General features: G+C 31.4%; 1 protein-coding gene across 1 annotated transcript in view; it reads left to right on the top strand.

Moving 5' to 3' along the window:
• Positions 1-19,610, top strand: part of Ccm3 (programmed cell death protein 10 Ccm3) — a 36,599-nt gene that overhangs the window by 9,895 nt on the left and 7,094 nt on the right. Inside the window, exons 3-5 of the mRNA XM_035364193.2 lie at positions 1,905-2,028; positions 11,837-11,963; positions 12,507-12,588. Coding sequence (XP_035220084.1) covers positions 1,905-2,028; positions 11,837-11,963; positions 12,507-12,588 — 333 coding nt within the window. The remainder of the gene's footprint in view (positions 1-1,904; positions 2,029-11,836; positions 11,964-12,506; positions 12,589-19,610) is intronic.

The following is a 19,610-nucleotide window of genomic DNA, read 5'->3' as shown; positions in this document are numbered from 1 at the left end:
TTTGCAGAAATAATTTAAATAAATAATGTATTTCTGTAGAAATTTCACCTCCTCTTTTTTTTTTCTTCTATTATAAGATAATTTTATAAGCATAAATTTTAAAATAGAATAATCATAATATTCCTATAAAAGCCATTAGAACTTAGAATACAACAAAAAGAACATGTGTGAAAATGGCTTTGTTGGGAACTGAATATTTATCATATGTATAGTTGCCTCAATAATTGTTATGCACATGGTTACCTGATTTTGTTGTATTCTGAAGTTTTTCCAATTTCTCCTTAGGTTGTTGCAATAATATGTAAGTACCTTTTGCTCATATCTCTTACTGCTTTGTCCATGTGACTGTGATATATATAAACAAAAACTCTTCATATTTTTAATAGTTTATTCTTGAAGTGTGTACTAAAAGGCATATATGATTCTATGTATAATATATTTTAATATTAAAAGGAAATTATGAGTAGTTAATTTCTGTTTCAGAATCTTAACAAAAATATAATAATGAAGTTAATTTGTTAATTATATGAGTTTTTTCTGAAAACAGTTTTATTCACTTTGTCTGATTTATAATTAATCTTGTTCAAAGTAGGCATTCTTACACAAAATAGAAATATGCTTGTATTTCAGTGTTTCATATATATATATACAGTCAAAAGTCATTAATCTGGACTCGTCGGGACTTCGGCGATTCCGGATTATAGATCATCAATTTAAATCTGGTAAGATGGCATGCAGAAATTATAACATTAAAAATATGAAACCATAATTTATGAAATAAAGAACAATTATGATCTAAAGGGTATCAAAATTTACATAAAAAAGCTTAATATTTATTTGTTTACTTTACTTTCTTCGCTATCAAATGCGAATTATAATGACGAGGAATTTGATTTAAATCATATCAAAGACGAGTACATCGAGATGAAATACGACATTTAGTAAGGAATTATAAGCCAAATAAAATAAAAACATCTGCCCTGAAGATAAGGATAGTGCTGACAGATCACTTTCCAATTCATTGTGCACCGCGGCGTCCCCCCGCCGCAGAGCAGCGTGAAATTGATAAACAGATTTCGGAATGGTTAGATAAACAAACGATATGCTTTTATCCATTTTTTGCAGCAATTCCACTTTTTGTTTAACCCCTTAACTGCCGCGGGCGTATATATACGCCTTGCTCAGCCGATGCGTTAACTGCCCCAGGCGTATATATACGTCCTTCCAAACTGCTATCATTTGCTTTGCGCTGCTACACCTAAAATTATTCGCAAAGTTAACGCATCGGCTGCGCATCTGGGCGCATCTGGGGCAGTTAACGCATCGGCTGAGCAAGGCGTATATATACGCCCGCGGCAGTTAAGGTGTTAATGGACTTCGAAACATACTTTCGCTTTGTAGATCCTTTACATATTAGTAAATATATATCGGAAATTCTATTTGACATAATCGAAAGTTCAATCTTACTTTTATAAAATTGCTGTAACAGTCTGCAAAAAATAATAAGCCGAATCCAGTTTGAAGATTAAGGAACAACGCAATCTGCAACATTAACTGAATTAGATAATTTTAGCTTAGCTTATACCGTCCATTATACATTAAACGCGAATACGTAAACGTATTTTGGGCATGCGCACATGCATATTCGCAGCTGTAAAGGTCTTACACGCATGCGTCAATGCGCCGCACGCGCAGAAAGTTTGTAGCTTTGAAGTCCGGATTATGGGTGTCCGAATTAACGACTTTTGACTGTATATGTAATTGTTTTGTAATCAAGATTATATTTTTCTTCTCTGTGGCATATTAATTCAGAAATATTGAAAGCTTGTGTAAACTGGATACTATTTTTATGCATTTTAATTTCTTCATATATCTGACAATTATTTCTATTGAATTGTTTTTAGGTTGAAAGTACACATCCAGGGTTCTTATATGATTTAGTTATGGGGCTGGTGAAGCAAGCAGATGTTTCAGTTAACATGGCTGAAAGTCTTCTTAAATTACAGGGATCAGTTCCTGATTGTGAAGGTAAAAGTCATATTTTTTTTCTTTATACAGCTGCAGAATTTAATTTCCCAGACTGTTGCCTGTCTTAATACTTTTTAGAAAATAATCAGTTTGAGGAATACTTAATGCTTTCAAAAATACAGTTAAATGTGATATCATATTAAATATCTTGGATAAGGTTTTTTGCTCTTGCAGTTATGTAACTTAGCAGTGCTTCAGAAGGATGGGTAACTGCAAGTGGTACTTCCTTATTATAGTGGCCCCCAAAATTTAATCACTAATCAATCGAGATGTAGCATGTACCACAGCATAAGAACACATGGCGAGATTTCAGTGCTATATCCCAATTGATTAGCGATTCAGTCTTGGGGACTCACTATAATAAGGAAGTACCCTGCAAGCTTGCCGTGATACTGAAAAATTTCCAGTAATTTCTGATTATCAGCAACCCCTTCCAAAAAGTTGTCAACCATTGGCTTCACCAAGCCACTTAGATTGGTCTGTTATCACTTAAAAATATCAGCAACTTGCATTAAATATTATCAATTACGAAACACAACTTCATGGAGAGTGAATTTTTCCATTTTCCCAATGTTACTTAAAACTCCTATTTCTGAAGAGATTCAATGCTTTCTTCTTCATCAGCTGGCAAACTCTAAAATCCATGTTAATGATTCCTTACTAGCAAAAAATGCAGTTATTTGGGGGGGGGACTGACGGTTGGATTTGAAAGTGGAAATTCTGCTCATCTGCTGTGCATGTGCAAATTTCTGGATTACCAAATAATTCTTTAATATTTTTAAGATTAGTTGGGTTAATGTAATATGTCACAGAGAAAAAAATCTACATCACATTACAGATATCTGCTGAAATCAACATTAATTCATCTTCCTTTTAAACAAAGATTCTTTCTTTGAGAATATGGTTCCAAAAAAGTTTTCGTACAATTCTGTTATTAGGTCTGTTAAAAATTGCCAAATTATTGCTGCTGTCAGTGATGCCAAAAATAATTGCGATAAATGTAATGCAAGTTAGGAAGCGTAATAGAAAATAACTATCGAAGAATATTATTTTAATTTAGATGATAGATTAATTTCATATATTCCATTTGTATTACCATCAAAAAAATAATACTAATAAAAGAACTGAAAGGTTTCAGAATTGAACAGTCCCCAAAAGGGTTTAAGTTTTTTTTTTTTTTTTTTTTTTTTTTTTTTTTTTTTTAGCGTTATTATTAAGCATCATTTTCTTTGCACTTAACACCATATACAATTCAACAGCAAGATTACAAAAATTTTAAAGGAGCATAATGTTATACATTTAGAATTCCTGGTGCAGCATTAAGTGTTCGCATACATTTCCCCCCCCCAGCCAGTTCATATTAATGTTCAGTTTTCCTGCTAAGATTGTTTACAAAACTTTATTTTTTTGTCTTATTATTAATGGTTCATGTGTTCACTTTATCACAGATATCACCTATTTGGTGCTTAATGCCACATAAAATTAGATTCAGCAGCAAAATCACAAAATAATTAAAAGCATCATATCTTAACAATTTCCAATGGACAGCCTTACCCACTGGAGATTAAAATGTTTTATTTTGTACAGTATTGCCACTTCTTGTTTTAAAATCATTGAGTTTATTAATCAAATATGCATTAAAGTTGTACAAAATGTGAAATAAGTAATAAAACAAATTCAAAACTTGGGCTCCTAGTTGCTCATGTTCTGTTGGAGGAGTGTGTTATTCAAAATGTGATGGCTGTAGATACCACAGTTTTTTCACAGTGCACGAAACATATATACATTCATGCACATTCTTCATTATTTAATTTTTTTATCTGTAATGCAGAGCGATATTTGTTGATTACATTTTGAAAAGGGTTACACCATTTATTATGATTCAGTGCAAAATGCTGTTTTGAGACCAATATCTCATTCAGGACTATTGTCCCTTTTAGGCTAATAAGTAAATAAAACAGCTAAACATTATTGAAATTAAACAAGAGGCATTACAATTTTTTTATCTCTTTCAATATTGCAGAGAATTTTTTTTTCGTGTGTGTGTGAGAAAGAGAGAGAACATCACTAGATGAATTCAGAGATAATGAGAATCAAGATGTTGTCAAGGAGTGTGCCCAATGACGTTTTTTTCACTATTTTAGAACTGCTGCATAGCCATGCTACCGTTTGTGTTATGACACCCACTTTCAGGATCCACAAAATTATATTTGTGGTTAAGAGTAAAATGTTCAAAGCCGGTATCTCGCAACACATTTGATTTGTATGTTTTTTAGCAATCAGTGCCATCTTAACAGCATTATGGACCCCTGTGCAAACCAGTGTGGACAACCAGCCACAAAAAATAAATTTAAATAGATTAGCATAGGGCATTCAGGGAGCTATTGCCGAACCTGTTTAACTTCCACTTCTGTTTTGAGGAAGAACATCCTGGGAGGTGGTCTGAGGGTCTCACACCCACCAACCTCTTGAATGGACTTTTGGTTAATCACGTATTTCCAATTCTCCTTTGCTGCATTTCAACAAAATTTTTGCCGATTGATATAGAACAGCAACTAAAGTACGTTCAGTTGATTTTCTAAACAATTCCCTAAACATCCAGTGTGGTAGAAGAAAACAGGCTGAATGTTCTCTTTCTTCAAGTGAAATGATTTTTATCTATTTCCAAAAAGTTGTCACATCTGCCTATTGTCAATATAGGCTGATGAATTAAAGCTGTAGCACACACCTCATGTATGTAACTCTTCCAATCTACAGTTGTAATGTATTTGGTTGGAGTTCAGAAATATTAAAAGATATCATCTCCTGACACCAAAAATTGATGAACCTCTTGTCCGTAAGGAAGGGGATTTTTGATTCTTCGAAGCAATTTTGTGCTCTTAAGCCATTCTTCTTGTTACAGTGTTCTTCCTGTAGTGCCACTTTGCTGTTGAGTTACAAATAAAATCCATTTTCATATTGTGATTCTTCAAGCATAATTTTCTATCATGAATGATGCCTTTCCTTTGAAAAAATTGTACTGCTGACTTTTCATTCTTAGGCAGTTCCAAGATTATTAGATCCATAGCACTATGAAATAATTTTAAAATTAAGCCTGTGTTTCTATGGCAACTTAAAAATACAGAACATTTGAAATTTATGTGCAGTGTGAATATACATGCTTTTAGGGAAAGAAGTCTTAAAGTTGCCAACTCTCCCGATTCAGGTGGGAAACTCCCAATTTCCATTTGTTCTTCTGCCAACCTGATTAACATCATATTTCTGTTACCTTTATATTATTCTTAAAATTTTTCACGATTTTTATGCAGCTTGGTTTAATACTTTGTTATTTGCACTAAAAGGGATTTTGGGTGTCTGAAAGCACTTGAACTTTCTGTACATTGCATAAAGTTGCTTCATCAGTGAGAAATTATGGCACACTTCTGCTTTGTGAGTGAAAGCGCATGTGTTCGAAAACATTGCGTTCCAGTACTCCATTGAGCATCAAGTGATACTGCATGTCGTCTGGCATATATTAGGCAATGAGTGTAAAGTAAGATCAAGGTTATTTTGTTCATCTTAATGTGGTGCAAGTGCATGTGCCTTCAAGAAATAATTTAAGATATTACTATCTTTTTTTTTTAAGTCTGCAAAAAAGGCAAAAAATATTCATGTACTTTTTAAAAATTATGCACAGATGACTTTCCTTCTATTATTTATTTCCTCAAGGAAATGTAATACATTTGCGATGTGTACCGTTTGCCATTACAATTTTTCAATTTTGCATGGTGGAAGGGCTGATGTTCTCAAACATGCGCGTATGCAAAAACATAAGGACAACATAAATTCTATTGAAATAAATAAAAAGTCAAATTTCTCCATGGAAACAAAGTACCAAAAAGGTATAAATGCAGAATGCCTGTTCTCTGCCTTTTTACTAAAGCACAACCTGCCATTGAATGCATTAGATCACACTGCACCTTTATTTAGAAAAGTGTTTTCCAATAGTGAAATCGCTCAGAAATACTCGAGTACAGTGACCAGAACGGCTGAAATTGTTAAAGTAATTGGGGTTCTTCGGTTACTGAATAATTAAAACAGTTCCATTCTGCCTCTCTATGGATGGAAACAATAATGCCATTTCAAAACTGTATCCAATTGTTTCTTTTTTTAATTCATTCTCTTCAGAAATTAAGTGTATAGTTTACTTTCTTTAAGCGTAGATTACTTCCACTTTAGAAAGGCATTCTACAGGCTTTAGTATATCATAACTAATTATTAAAACTTTAAAACAAAATACAATTCCTCTGAATTATTGCTTAGCACTTGGTGCCAATAATGCACCAGTAATGGTAGGTTTTTGAAGACTGGTGTTGCAGGCATCTTAAAAAAGGAAAATTCAGATTTGCGAATTATGAGGTGCACCTGCCACCTCTTAAATTTAACAGCTGAAAAAAGGGCAGCTTCTTTACCAGTAAGTGTGTATGAACATATTGTCGACTGCTTTAAAAATTTTTTACACATCCTCGACATTTTTTAGCTAGACAAAAGTTGTTTTCTAAATCTATTGGCATGGTTCCCCGTAACAAACAAGTTTTGTATTTTCCATTTACAAACCTCAAATTATCTTCAAATTGTTTAATTAAATTATCATCTGCAACTGACAACTTATTAGAATTTGTAATTCCCAAAGATTATAAATGCTCTAACATCTGCATATCGATGGCAACAAAAAAAAAAAAAAAAAAAAAAAAAAGGTGTTTATACTGCATCTCCCCAATTTCTGTCCTCAGAATTATCTTGTATTCCTTGTCGCGAGATTCCAAAAACAGTTCGTGTGCAATTTTAGCATTTTGGTTTTTTTTCCTACTTTTGAATGACATCCTAAAAATGATCTGCTTCTTTTAAAGTCAGAATATCTTCACTTGAGTGATTTTATGTATCAGCTAATATTAAAATCTTTTGTTCTGAATATTTACACTAGTAATTGCAATGGGTGTTGCAATAATCATTTCAGTAACTAATGCTCATTTCTCAGTAGATTTCTTAGGATCGTTCCTATTCCTCAGTATTAGATTCACTACACTACAAGTTTTACTTATGACTTTCAAAGACCCAAAAGCATAAACGAACAACTTTTCTTTCAAATACTTTTACGTCTAAAGGCATCTGCCAAACAATTTGTTATCTATTATCTCTCACTGGCATTATCCATTAACACTCCATATAGTTTTAAGTTTCCTTTCTAACAAGCCAAGACATTACAGGTTTGCAATAAAGCATTGCCAACTGGCCCATGATCAGACAAGCTGTATTGAATCACACATTTAATTCCCCATTGTTCCTTCAACTCCAGCTTATTTATTACTTTTTTCGGTACTTTTCCGTTTCGCCGGCGCAAATCTCGCCAAGCAGACTTTATTGGCGACAACATACAGTATACACATAAAAAATATTAAAAAAATGTTAGTTCTAAGAATTCCTTTTTCGAAGGCATAAACATTTTAATATCGCTTAAAATTTTATAAAAAGCCAATAAATAAAGACAATAAATTTGTAAAAAGACATTAATTTAAGAATTTACTATGCTTTCATGGTTCAACATCCTGATTCGCCGGTTTATATCAAGTGACACCAAGCGATCTCATCTCACGTAAACTACTCTACAAAAATCTAATGCTCTCAGTAATTATCTACATTAATTTCAAGTTAAATCTTAATTTGGAACACAAGTTTAAATGCAAGAAATATTTCAATTCGTACGAATAGCTTACTCAGAAATTATGTAAAACTGCAGTGCTTTACTTTGCTAATGCATTCTCGTTAGAATTGATGAATTTAACACTTGACTTTACCTTTTCTATATTTTCGGCTTCGGGTTAAGCGCTGTGATTGCATCCTGATTGACTTAATTACCGAAAATGGCCTTAGACATAAAACTGAACTATTTGATAAAAATTCTATGTAATTATATGCCAGTATTGAAAGAAACAATCAATCTGATAAGAAAAAGCTGCGACTTGTTTTGAAAATGAGGCTTAAAAGGTTACCAGCGAGAATATTCCGTTTGGCATCGGTTGTACCATTATTGGCGACTTTATCGCTTGCGCCGGCAAAACAGAAAAGTACCCTTTTTTCTAATAGCAAAGATTGATGAGGTAAGCTGTTACAATTCTTGCATGGGTTGAGTATAGTTTTACAAAACCATGGCCAATGGAATTTTAAAAAAAACAGCAAAAACATCGATTATCTCTTTTTTAATCTATTTTTCCTTTTTGATGCACTTTCAAATTTGTAAAATTCATGTTCTTTGCAATTGCAAAATATACAGTTTCTATTAACATCTGTAGTATAACTCGCAATTGGTATATTCTAATTAATATAAAGCCTTTTATTTTCAAATTTTCTAGAATTACTTTTCTATTCGTTACCCAAATTATGGTAATTTTCAGTTTTGCTACTAAATAAATATGTTCTTTCCCTAGATCATATCTCTTTGTCTAGAAAAGTAAATAAATCCTTAAAGTTCCAGTCACTATCTGGATATATTCTGTTGAATTCTAAAGGAATTTTGGAATTCTGTCCAATAAAATGTTGATCAGTAAAGTGCTGAAAGATTTTAGTTTCAACTCCTAATAACTTTAAAATTTTAATTTGAATATCGGCTTTATCAAAGGACCTTCTAAATTCAGTTAAATCATCTATACTTCTAACAGTAGGAATTTTAAGTCACTCATTCAAATTGTTTACCATAGAGTCATAATATTCTTCAGTTAACACTAAACCACTTATACAGTTGTATGCCATACCTCCTAAATACAACCTTAAATATTTAAATTTACCTATTTATGTAATATTATTTTAGTGCTTTCAAACTGGTTTTTAACCAAGAAGCAAGATCACTATTGTATTTATTAATTATCAACTCAGGAAATTTAACCGGTTTGTTTTTCTGGTGTAACCTATGCAGGAATAGAAAAGAATACATAATCAATATTGATTTCATTTCTGATTAATATGTCAGTTAAGATGGTTATCTTTTGTTTCTAGAAGATAATTTTCTGAATATTCCTCTTACGTAGTAATTTCATCTTCTGTATCATCATCACAAAGAGTTTTGACTTCATCATTTAAGTGTTTTAAATTAGTCTCCTTATCTATTTGGGCTCAAAATTCTTTTATTTGTTACATCTGTCTTCTTCATTTGTTACATGTATCTAGCTAGAATCTTCAATAATAAAAGATTCGACTTCGTTAATTATTTAATTTAGACCTAACTCCACTATGTTTCTTTCAAAACTTCACTAATTCCGATATCAAATATCAAACAAAAGATCAAATCAAATCTTACCTTCGCTTCCTGCGAAATTCTACAAAACACCAGAAAAATCTTGCAACTAAACTAGTAGAATTCACAGCTTCTATCCTCAGTGGTGGTGACTTCAATAATAGTGTGGATACAAGGTGTGACACAAAAAAAATGAGACTAGGTATGTAACTTGAAAAAAGAGTGGAGTTGGGAACAACTGTTTTGGTGATGTCATGCCACACACACACGTCCTCCATCCATGCGGCCGTTTCGACTTAACTGACCATGCCAGTAGGGAGTACTGCATCCTTGAGTGACAGGCAATTACATTCTGCCAGAAAAATTTTTAATGTAAAAACTGAACAGTGAATCAACATCAAGTTTCTTGTGAAACTTAAGAAATCGGCCACGGAGGAAACATTTCAAATGTTAATCGAGACTTTTGGAGATGAAACTTTGTCTCATGCACTTGTGTTTGAATGGATAAGCAGTTTTCAGGGCAAGGGGCCGTGTGCAAGATGATGAACGTGCTGGACACCCGGGGGCATCCAGCACGTTCATCATGATTGAATGAGATACAAATGGTCAGACTGTTAATCAACACTACTACATAGAAATATTAAAAAGACTTCATGAAAAAATTAGGAAAAAAAAAAGGCCACAGTTGTGGAGTGATGGATGGTGGTTGTACCAGGACAACACACTTTCTCACACAGCCCTATCTATCAAGCAGTTTCTGACGAGCAAAAACATTACTGTAATGGGGCATCCTTCTTATTCACCTGATTTGGTTGCATGTGACATTTTTTCATTTCCTAAAGTTAAATCTTGCTTAAAGGGAACCATTTTACCTCAGTTGAAGAGGTTCAGGCAAAAACAGAGAATCCAAAAACCTCATTCCAGAACTGTTACCAGCAATGGCAGCAACGAATGCAGAAGTATGTGAATGTGTAAGGGAACTTATTCTGTAAGTACAATGATTCATTGGACCAGTCTCTCTCTTTTTTTTTTTTTTTTTTTTCGTGTCACAACTTGTATAAATAAAGAAATAACTCCACATTTTAAAACTAGAATGCTTTAATTCATTATATACACTGTAATACATAGTACCATCATTACACACATCCCATGACAATATATTCATTCTTTAATTCAGTATGGGTTGAGAATGTTTGACATCTCATGACAAACATTCTCAACCCACATGGATACTTCTTGACATGAAACATTTTACTCACTCTGTTGAGGCCTGCTACAGTGTCTTTTATGACAGATTTCAACCAGCATTGAGGTAGAGGAAATGAGTTTCATTAATTTAGAAAATGAAGATCCCAGAATTTGAACACTATAGTATTATAATAACCAGTAATGATCTTAATACTGCAGGGATAACAAACATAAAAGTTTTTAGTGCAGTCTCAGGAGATCAACATAATATTCTAACCTGCAAAGAAGTTTTAGAAACGACAGGTGTTATGTTAGTTTATACCATTAGCTTGTAAGTAAAGTAATTTTTTAGCAACCTGTAGCTGCTGAGTTTCAAAATTTTTAACTGTACATCTCCTGCATAGTGTCTTCCATATAAAAGTAAAATTTATAATCATGATGAAGTTTTGTGTTAATATATAGAGTGCAAACCACCATATAGCTATATTTATTTTTGTTTAAAGATTTTTTTTAAAAAAAGTATTTTGACATTTTTCTTGTTAATCATTTTAGATTGCAGAAGAAATGGAGAAACAAACACTAAAGTTTTTTTAATTAAATTGTGTTAATTGAAGTTTATTGTTCAATAATTATGATTTAGTTTTATGAGTTAACAACAGTTGATGTTATTTTAATTTAAGAAGATAAGTTAAATACCTAAATAAATTTTCATAATTTTAAATTTGTATATGTCAGTGCTAAAATCTTCTTTGAAATATTATCTGAATTTCTAGACTGCAATCCCTTGGTGAAATGTAAAAATAAAGAATATTATATTTTCATGCCCTTAAATCTGCAAGGGATAAGGGGGTTTTGTGACTGCAATTGTTATTTATACAGGATCATTTCTGTGAATGTTGATCCTAAGCATGTGTATACTTTCAGCTATATTGTTTCAAATAAAATAAAGAATTTTATGAGAACAATTGCAATGCTGGGAGCAGAATACTTTTTAAAATGCAACTTTAATGTGGTTCTTTGCATAAAAAAGCCCAATCAAAAAATTCAATTTACTCTAAGTTGAATGCAAAAATGCTCTGTATCTTATTTTGTTACTTATCAACTGTTCATACCTCAGCTTTTTAAGAAAGTTGGATATGAAAGAGCAACTATATTTTGAATTATCAAATAATCAATGTTTAGAATTTGGGTAGTATAATGTTTCTACCAGAATAGTTTCTCATAACTTTAATTACTTTTTTATGCATTTAACTCTAATATAGTGTGTATAGTATCAAAAATAATATTTTTGAAGTTAAAAATAATTTTATATATATGTTAAAAATTCATGAAATTTAATTTTGTTCTTGTTAGAATATAAATCATCTCGTCATGAAGATGCTTTCCAAGAACTGAACAAAAAATCTTCATCTCTGAAAAGAATCCTAAGTCGAATACCTGATGAAATCAATGATCGTAAAACATTTTTAGAAACAATCAAGTAAATAATTTTTGTATCAGTGCTTCAGTTTTACTTGCATTCAATTATTTATAAAGTGTGAAAGTAAAATTATCTTTTACGTTATTTTATACAAAAGATTAATTATTAATTTATTTCGTTAGTCTAGTTTAATAATTAAGTAATCTCATGAGTAGAAAAGATGTTCTGTTTATCCATATATAGATAGCTCTAATATATTTTTATTATTATTGTTTTCTGTTTCATAATTATTGCATCAAATTGCAGTCAGAATGTTCAGAATTTGATGAAAGCTTAAACACTTTAATTTTTATCCGTGAGTAGTTCATCTGTCAAAATTCCTGCTATACCTATTATGGGTCTAACTTAAATGCCCATACATAAAAATTCATTCTGATGTTTAATAATTAGAATGAGTTTTAGAAAACGATTCATAATATATAATATGTTCATGTATATCATTTTCATGCTATTAATCTTTTTGAAATGTCATTTGTCTTATCAGAGTAATGAGTTTTGCAATGAAACTATCATGTAGTGTAAATTTGTTCATATTCTTTATAGGGAAATCGCTAGTGCCATAAAAAAACTTCTTGATGCTGTAAATGAAGTTTCAGGGTATATACCTTCACCTACAGGAAAGCAGGTAATTTTAAGTAAATTTATCTCCCCCAATGTTAAGTATTCTAATTGTATAGCACTATATTTTTACACAAATCTATTTTATATTAGTACTAGTAAGCCCTTGATTCTCAAATGAATGAAATGTTTTAGGTTAAAATGACAGCGGCCGAGCGTTAAAGTTGCTGAGCACTACTGGTAGTTCGGTCCGAGGTTGGAATTCCACGAACGAGCTGGCTGCATGGGCGTTTTTGTGGTTTTCCCCATGTGTAACGTGTATATGAGCCAATTTCCCTTAGAAAGTCCTCCACGAAAGCATCCCTGCCCTTAGGCAGATAGCCTTAGTGTGCTTTGCCATAATTAAAATAAACCAATAAATTTAAGTGAGCATCCAACATATATGTGTCGTGTCCAACATTCATCTTTTTTTTTTTCATTTCCCAAAGAATCTGTCTCGAATAATCTTTTTATGTTAATTGTTTTTGTTGACTTTTTTATTAATATTGATGTAAATTTTTCGAGTGCATAGTGAAAAAATGTTTTGGACTATTCTGTGTTGATATTAACTTGTGGAGTGTACAGAGAGAAACAAAATTTTTTGACTGCTCGGTGATCTCAGATTATTTTTAATTACTCTCATTTCTGAAAACATTACATAAAAATGTAAACATTGATCAGCTGGGTGCATCCAAAGCATACGATTTTTTTTCCCCCTTCACCATTTTTTTCTCTTTGCCTTTCTGAATCATAGTAACAAAGATGCTGGATGTCATTGCTAGTACTAGAAGTAATAACTAAGATGGGCAACTCATGCCTTAACCTTCCAGCATGCGTGTATGCAAAAAAATTACAACAAATTCTGTTTTCAATGCCCATTTTTTGCATATTGAAGCTGAGACATTTGAAGGTCATTTCTATTCCTCCTTTCTACCCTTCCCCACATCATGGAATGTCCCAACAGGAAGTCATTTGACTTTTTTTTTTTAACTGGGCTTTTGTACTACTTGGCAGTTTTGTTGTAAAAGTTATGTCACATGTGTGGTCGTGGGTGAAAATTCGGAAGATACCTTTTTTCTCAAATATTTTGTAATTTTGTGTTATTAGTTGCCATGTATTATTTTAATTTGTATACATTTGGCTCTGTAATTTTTATATCGGTTTTCATGGCAAAAAATATGTGCAACCAGCTGATTTTGCTCACATTCTTCAAGAGTTATTGATGAAGAAAAGGAAGGATTAATCATTTTAGGCACAGCTACATCTGTGCATGTTGATATTTGGATGAAAATGGATTTTCACTCATCTTTTGTTGATAGAAATTATTAGTTTCTTCAACTATTATGTTCATTAGTTGTATGCAAAAAATGCTGAAGAAATCAATTTCATTCACATAACTTTGATTTACGTTTACTTCTGCAGTTCCCATAAATCCATAAGGCTTCAATTACCTTACAGATTGAGTTCATGATAGAATAGCCACTGTTCTACTGGATTGTGAGGCGAAAGGAAAACAAACTTCCATTTCAGTCTCTGACAAAATTTGAGTATCAAAATCACTATTCTCACTTAAATCTAGAGTCTTTGGTGTCAAAATAGTCACTGTTAAGTTCGAACGAACACTTATGGGCTTTACAATTTGAATATACTCTTCTGTCCCTAAAAACTTATCTCTTTTAGACATCGTATTATTAGTTTAACTCTCTTAACTGGTGTAAAAAACTTACATCTGCTATATAAAGAAGATATAAACTGATTATAAACCAGAGTTCCTAAAACCTTAGCTGGTTGATCTTTACATTATGGTAACTTGGCGATTTTTTGGCGAAAATTTGGCGACCAACTCTCCTACAGCAACCCTCTATTTTTTTTCCCCGCCGCCATTTTGTCTTCACGAAGTAAAGACATGTTTCTTTTCTTTTTATCTCCTGAACACTTCTTCCAACAATCTACTAGCCGAATTACACTTATGCTAGAAATTTTATCTAACAAAACTGCTTAATCATGACAAATATTCACTGCAAAATTAGGAAAAACTGCACAATACCATCCTCCTTACGCATTTTTCAAAATAACACATACACATAAACCATGTACACGCCGACTTATTTTTACTTAAAAAAACATCCCAGAATTGCACAAAAATGGCATTGCGCACACTCTTCACTATATCCATGTACACTGCTTTTTTCTCATAAATTACAAAAATTTCACGAAAATACATGACAATTTTCTCAATCTTTAAACCCGGTAAAAAGAACATATATGAAATTACCTGATCGCGAAAAAGTATTTACCCTTTACAAATATGAACATTTCCACATATAAAATAAATAAAATATCCAAAAACTTTTACCTCTAAATCATCTATTACATTATACACGTCACCAACGAATTCATACTGCAAGCATTACAAATACTTAGTATCAAATATTTAAATTATTTCCATGCACGTTTATTTCAACTTAAACGTATACCAAATTCCTACAAGCATAAAATTCACAAAATAACTATCATTTCATTAAAATATCACTAAACCATGTACACGTCGACTTATTTTTACTTAAAAAAACATCCCAGAATTGCACAAAAATGGCATTGCGCACACCCTTCACTATATCCATGTACACTGCTTTTTTCTCATAAATTAAAAAAATTTCACGAAAATACATGACAATTTTCTCAATCTTTAAACCCGGTAAAAAGAACATATATGAAATTACATGATCGCGAAAAAGTATTTACCCTTTACAAATATCAACATTTCCACATATAAAATAAATAGAATATCCAAAAACTTTTACCTCTAAATCATCTATTACATTATACACGTCACCAATGAATTCATACCGCAAGCATTACAAATACTTAATATCAAATATTTAAATTATTTCCATGCACGTTTATTTCAATTTAAACGTATACCAAATTCCTACAAACATAAAATTCACAAAATAACTATCATTTCATTAAAATATAATTGAATTCAAAAACACTACTTAAAATATAAATGAGCACATACATTCAATTAATAAAAATTACCTTACAATCCTAATTACTTTAAACTAAATCATTGCTAATAACAATTTTCCCAATAATACCAAATTCCTTTCCACCTTACATTTACAACAATGCATAAAAATGATATCCTCAAATAATTAAAAATACTAACTTACCTAATCTTCTTCAGAATCTTGATTACGTGGCGGATACACTTTTCTTCCTTCTGTTTCAGAATCTTTAAAATCATACTTATCTTTCAAAGCAAGATACCAGGTAAAATAAATAACATAATAAAACATCTTTATTTCTCTCTCGCACAACCTTAAAAAACATTTATTACTATCCTTTTCAATACCACTAAATACCCATTTCGAATTCACTTTAGTTACGGCCATGGGATCCAAAAATTCACAAACACTATTTCACACAACACAGAATAAAGCCAAATAAAAAATTGCCAGATTTTTTCCCGATTAAAGAACAGTAATTCGTCCATTAATATCACATGACATATCCCATGATCTCTCATTTCCCTCACACAAAATAATGCGTAATCAGAACTGAATACTACTCACATTCTTAACAAAGTCTAATCTTCTTCCGAATCTTCCTTACATGGTGGATACACTTTTATTATGGATTCAATAAAATTACTGAATGATTTTTTTTCCGAATTTGATAGAATTTGATAAAAGAAAAATTCTCTTTATCACATCTACAATTCACTTTAGACAGCGCCATACAATCCCAAAATTATTCAACCCTACTTCACACAACACACAATGAAGCTTAATACAAAATAATATACATCCACAGATACTTGTCCAAATTCCCCCCTTTTCCGATTAAAGAACCGTAATTCGTCCATTAATATCACATGACATATCCCATGATCTCTCATTTCCCCCACACAAAATAATGCGTAATCGGAACTGAGTACTGCTCACATTATTACCAAAGTCCCAGGTAGTAACCTTTATCGCCTCCAAAATGTCGCCAAACTACCAGTTACCATATTGTAAAGATCAACCCCTTAGCTTCATTACCAAATCTTCCCATAGAAAAAAAACAGACAAATTTGAAGCAACAGAAAGTGTTCAATGTTTATATCACATGAAGCCTTAACTGTGCATCAGCTGGTTTTTGTTTACTTTATATCATCTGCTCATATATCTAAACGAATCACCAGCATTAGAGAATTCAGGGATACAAGGTTAAGCGAACTGTAATCAACATGGAGTGCCATCTACTGATTTTTTTAAAAAAAATTCTATAAGAACATAGATGTTTGAAAGTGCATAATGGCACACCCATTTGGAAGATAATGCAAGTGGAAATGCACCAGTGCATCACCTGTCTGCAGAGAGTTTTCTGTTCAGCAACATGCTGTGGTGAAGGGGGTTAAAACTAATATCGGAATATTACACAGATTAAAAATCATGTTTCATGCAAATCATCATCTCGCATGTTTTACAAAATAAAAGTTTTAAGATTTAGGATTCCATTTTAAGTTGCTTTACAGGTCATTGTCATTCACAGCCTCAAATCAAATAATAATTAAATTAAACATTTTGATATTTTCCAGTGTTTTTAAATGCTGAGTATTTTTGTGTGTTAACAGTTTATATAAACTCTGTGAATAATCTAGAAAAGGAAAAAAAAATTACAAACTTTTTTACAACTTCAAGTAGTAACAGTTTTTATAGGTGAAGATATTCGAAGCAAGACTCAAGATATCTTTATCAATTTACATCTCAAATGTAAGTATAGCAAATCTAAAAAAAAAAAGTATGGCCACACTTAAAATTGTAAATATGAACATTGATTAGCTGACTGCATCCACAGCACACATATTCACCTTTTCTAATATAAAATATTCTTTAGCTAATTGTAAGAGATCTTTTAATATTTGCAATATCAAAAATTTATTAATGCCAGATTTCTGTATTTTCTTTGAACACCTTTGTTAGAAAAATATTTGATGTAATTGAGGTTTTAGCTTCCTGTTACCAGCTTTCTTAAAAACTATTTAAAATATTAGCAGCATTTTTATGTTTCAAAATTTAAATCTAGGCTGAATGTATGAAGATTGGTTCCTTCTGATTATCAACAGCCCCCTCCCCTGAAAAGCATTCATGAGGCAATGCAATATGTTGCCAATTTATGTATCAAACCATTTATGTACTTGTGCATAGTAGACAAGCACTTATTTCATGGAAGGTCACATTTTTTATTTCAAATTTGATGGTTGATGATGATGATAAATTCGGTGTTTTTGTTGCATTAAGATCATCACCCCTCTCATGTAAAGAAGCGTAATGGGCTGTGGAGTTCGCAAGCTGATGAAAGAGACAGTATTGCATGTCATCAGAAATACTGCATTTTGCTTATCAATAGAGAATGTAAAAAGTCGCATTCCATAAAACTGTACTTCATAAATGATCGAATTGTATGGGTAAAAATTTGTGCTCAGATGCCAGAGTTTTGCGCCTCACTAAGGATTTTTAAGCAGAAGGCCCATTTTCAAATTTTGCTTACATTTGAAAAGAAAGAAAATTCAAGATAAATTAATATTTAAAGTTTAATTTAAGCAATGCATTGCATGAGCAAATATATTTGTTTAATTTAAAATATAAAAAAGCCAATTGAAAAGTTTTATATAAAAATTTAGTAAATCAATAAAAACAATTTGTCTTCCACTTCGTGTCAAGTCTGTTACCTTGAGATTATTTTAGTCCCAATTAGTTTGTAAATCAATCTAATGGCGGGCAGTACATATTCAAAGTAATCAAACTTAGCTTGACTAGTTTATCTATGTCACTGAGTATGTACTGCTCCTTTTAGACAGATTTATAAACTAATTTTGGATAAAATAATCTCAGAATGACAGACTTGACATGAAGTGGAAGACAAATGATTTTTCTATTGATTTGTTAAAGAGAAAAGCTTCCATAATTAATTTTTATCATGAATATAACACACTAATAAGTCATATTTAAAATAATTAAACTTGTTTATTTAAAAAAATTAAATTACAAAACAAAGAGGTTGAATAACATGAAACTTGAAAGGGAGAGGCATTTTTGCCTATGATCACACATTTCAGGAGTTTCATATAAAAAATTTCAATTGATTTTTTTACATTTTGAATTGTAGACATATATTTGTAGTCATCTTTATGCAATGCATTGCTCAAATTAAACTTTAAACATAATTTATCTTGAATTTTCTTTCTTTTCTTCTGGGACAGCATATGCATATGTAAGCAAAATTTGAAAATGGGCACACAGCAATTTGTTTCTAGACAGATCACTGTGTGCATAGGAAAATAACACCATGCATAATGCCAAATTTATGCAATTTTCGGATTTTTTTTTTAAAGTGAAAAATAGATCTTATATGTGGAAAGAACAACATGGAGGGGAGAAAAAAGGTGTTTTACTATGGATATTTTTGGCACTGTAAATTCTGTTAATTGATTACTATTTTACATATTGCTCAATACGCCACTATTTTGTAAAATGGCTCTTGCCTCTATATATCTTAATTTGATAAAAAAATTATTCACCATTGGTTGACAACTTTTAGGAGGAGGCGTGCAGATAATCACTAAGTATCCAAAAATTTTATGTTTTTCAATTGGAGCAGGAAATAGTAATCTGTGATTTGCAGAAGCAGTATAATTAACAAAGAAACGTGTCACTATCTGATCCAGCATGAATTTTTATTTAAAATTACGGAGTTTATATTTTAAATTGTTGTACAGCATTTTCACATTAAGAAGTAAATAATGTTGTTTATATTATATGGACATTTTTGACTTATTATGTATTTGATACTGTAATTGTAATGATTGTAAGTTTTATCTTTGCTAAAAATCTTTTCATTTATTTAACCTATGTTGGACCTTGGATTTTCAGCCATTAGTCTCTGTCAGACAGTCCTGTAAAGTTTCGAGACAAGTAAAATGTTTAATAGCTTTTGCAGAATTGCTGCCTGCAGTACCGTTAAGGTGAAGGCAATTGTAGAGATTGTCTCTGGTGAGTT

Source organism: Stegodyphus dumicola, chromosome 4 (genome assembly GCF_044657685.1).
Source record: "Stegodyphus dumicola isolate Sdum_Otavi_A_Nest chromosome 4, ASM4465768v1".
Lineage (NCBI taxonomy): Eukaryota > Metazoa > Arthropoda > Arachnida > Araneae > Eresidae > Stegodyphus > Stegodyphus dumicola.
This window is presented reverse-complemented; position numbering and strand designations above follow the sequence as displayed.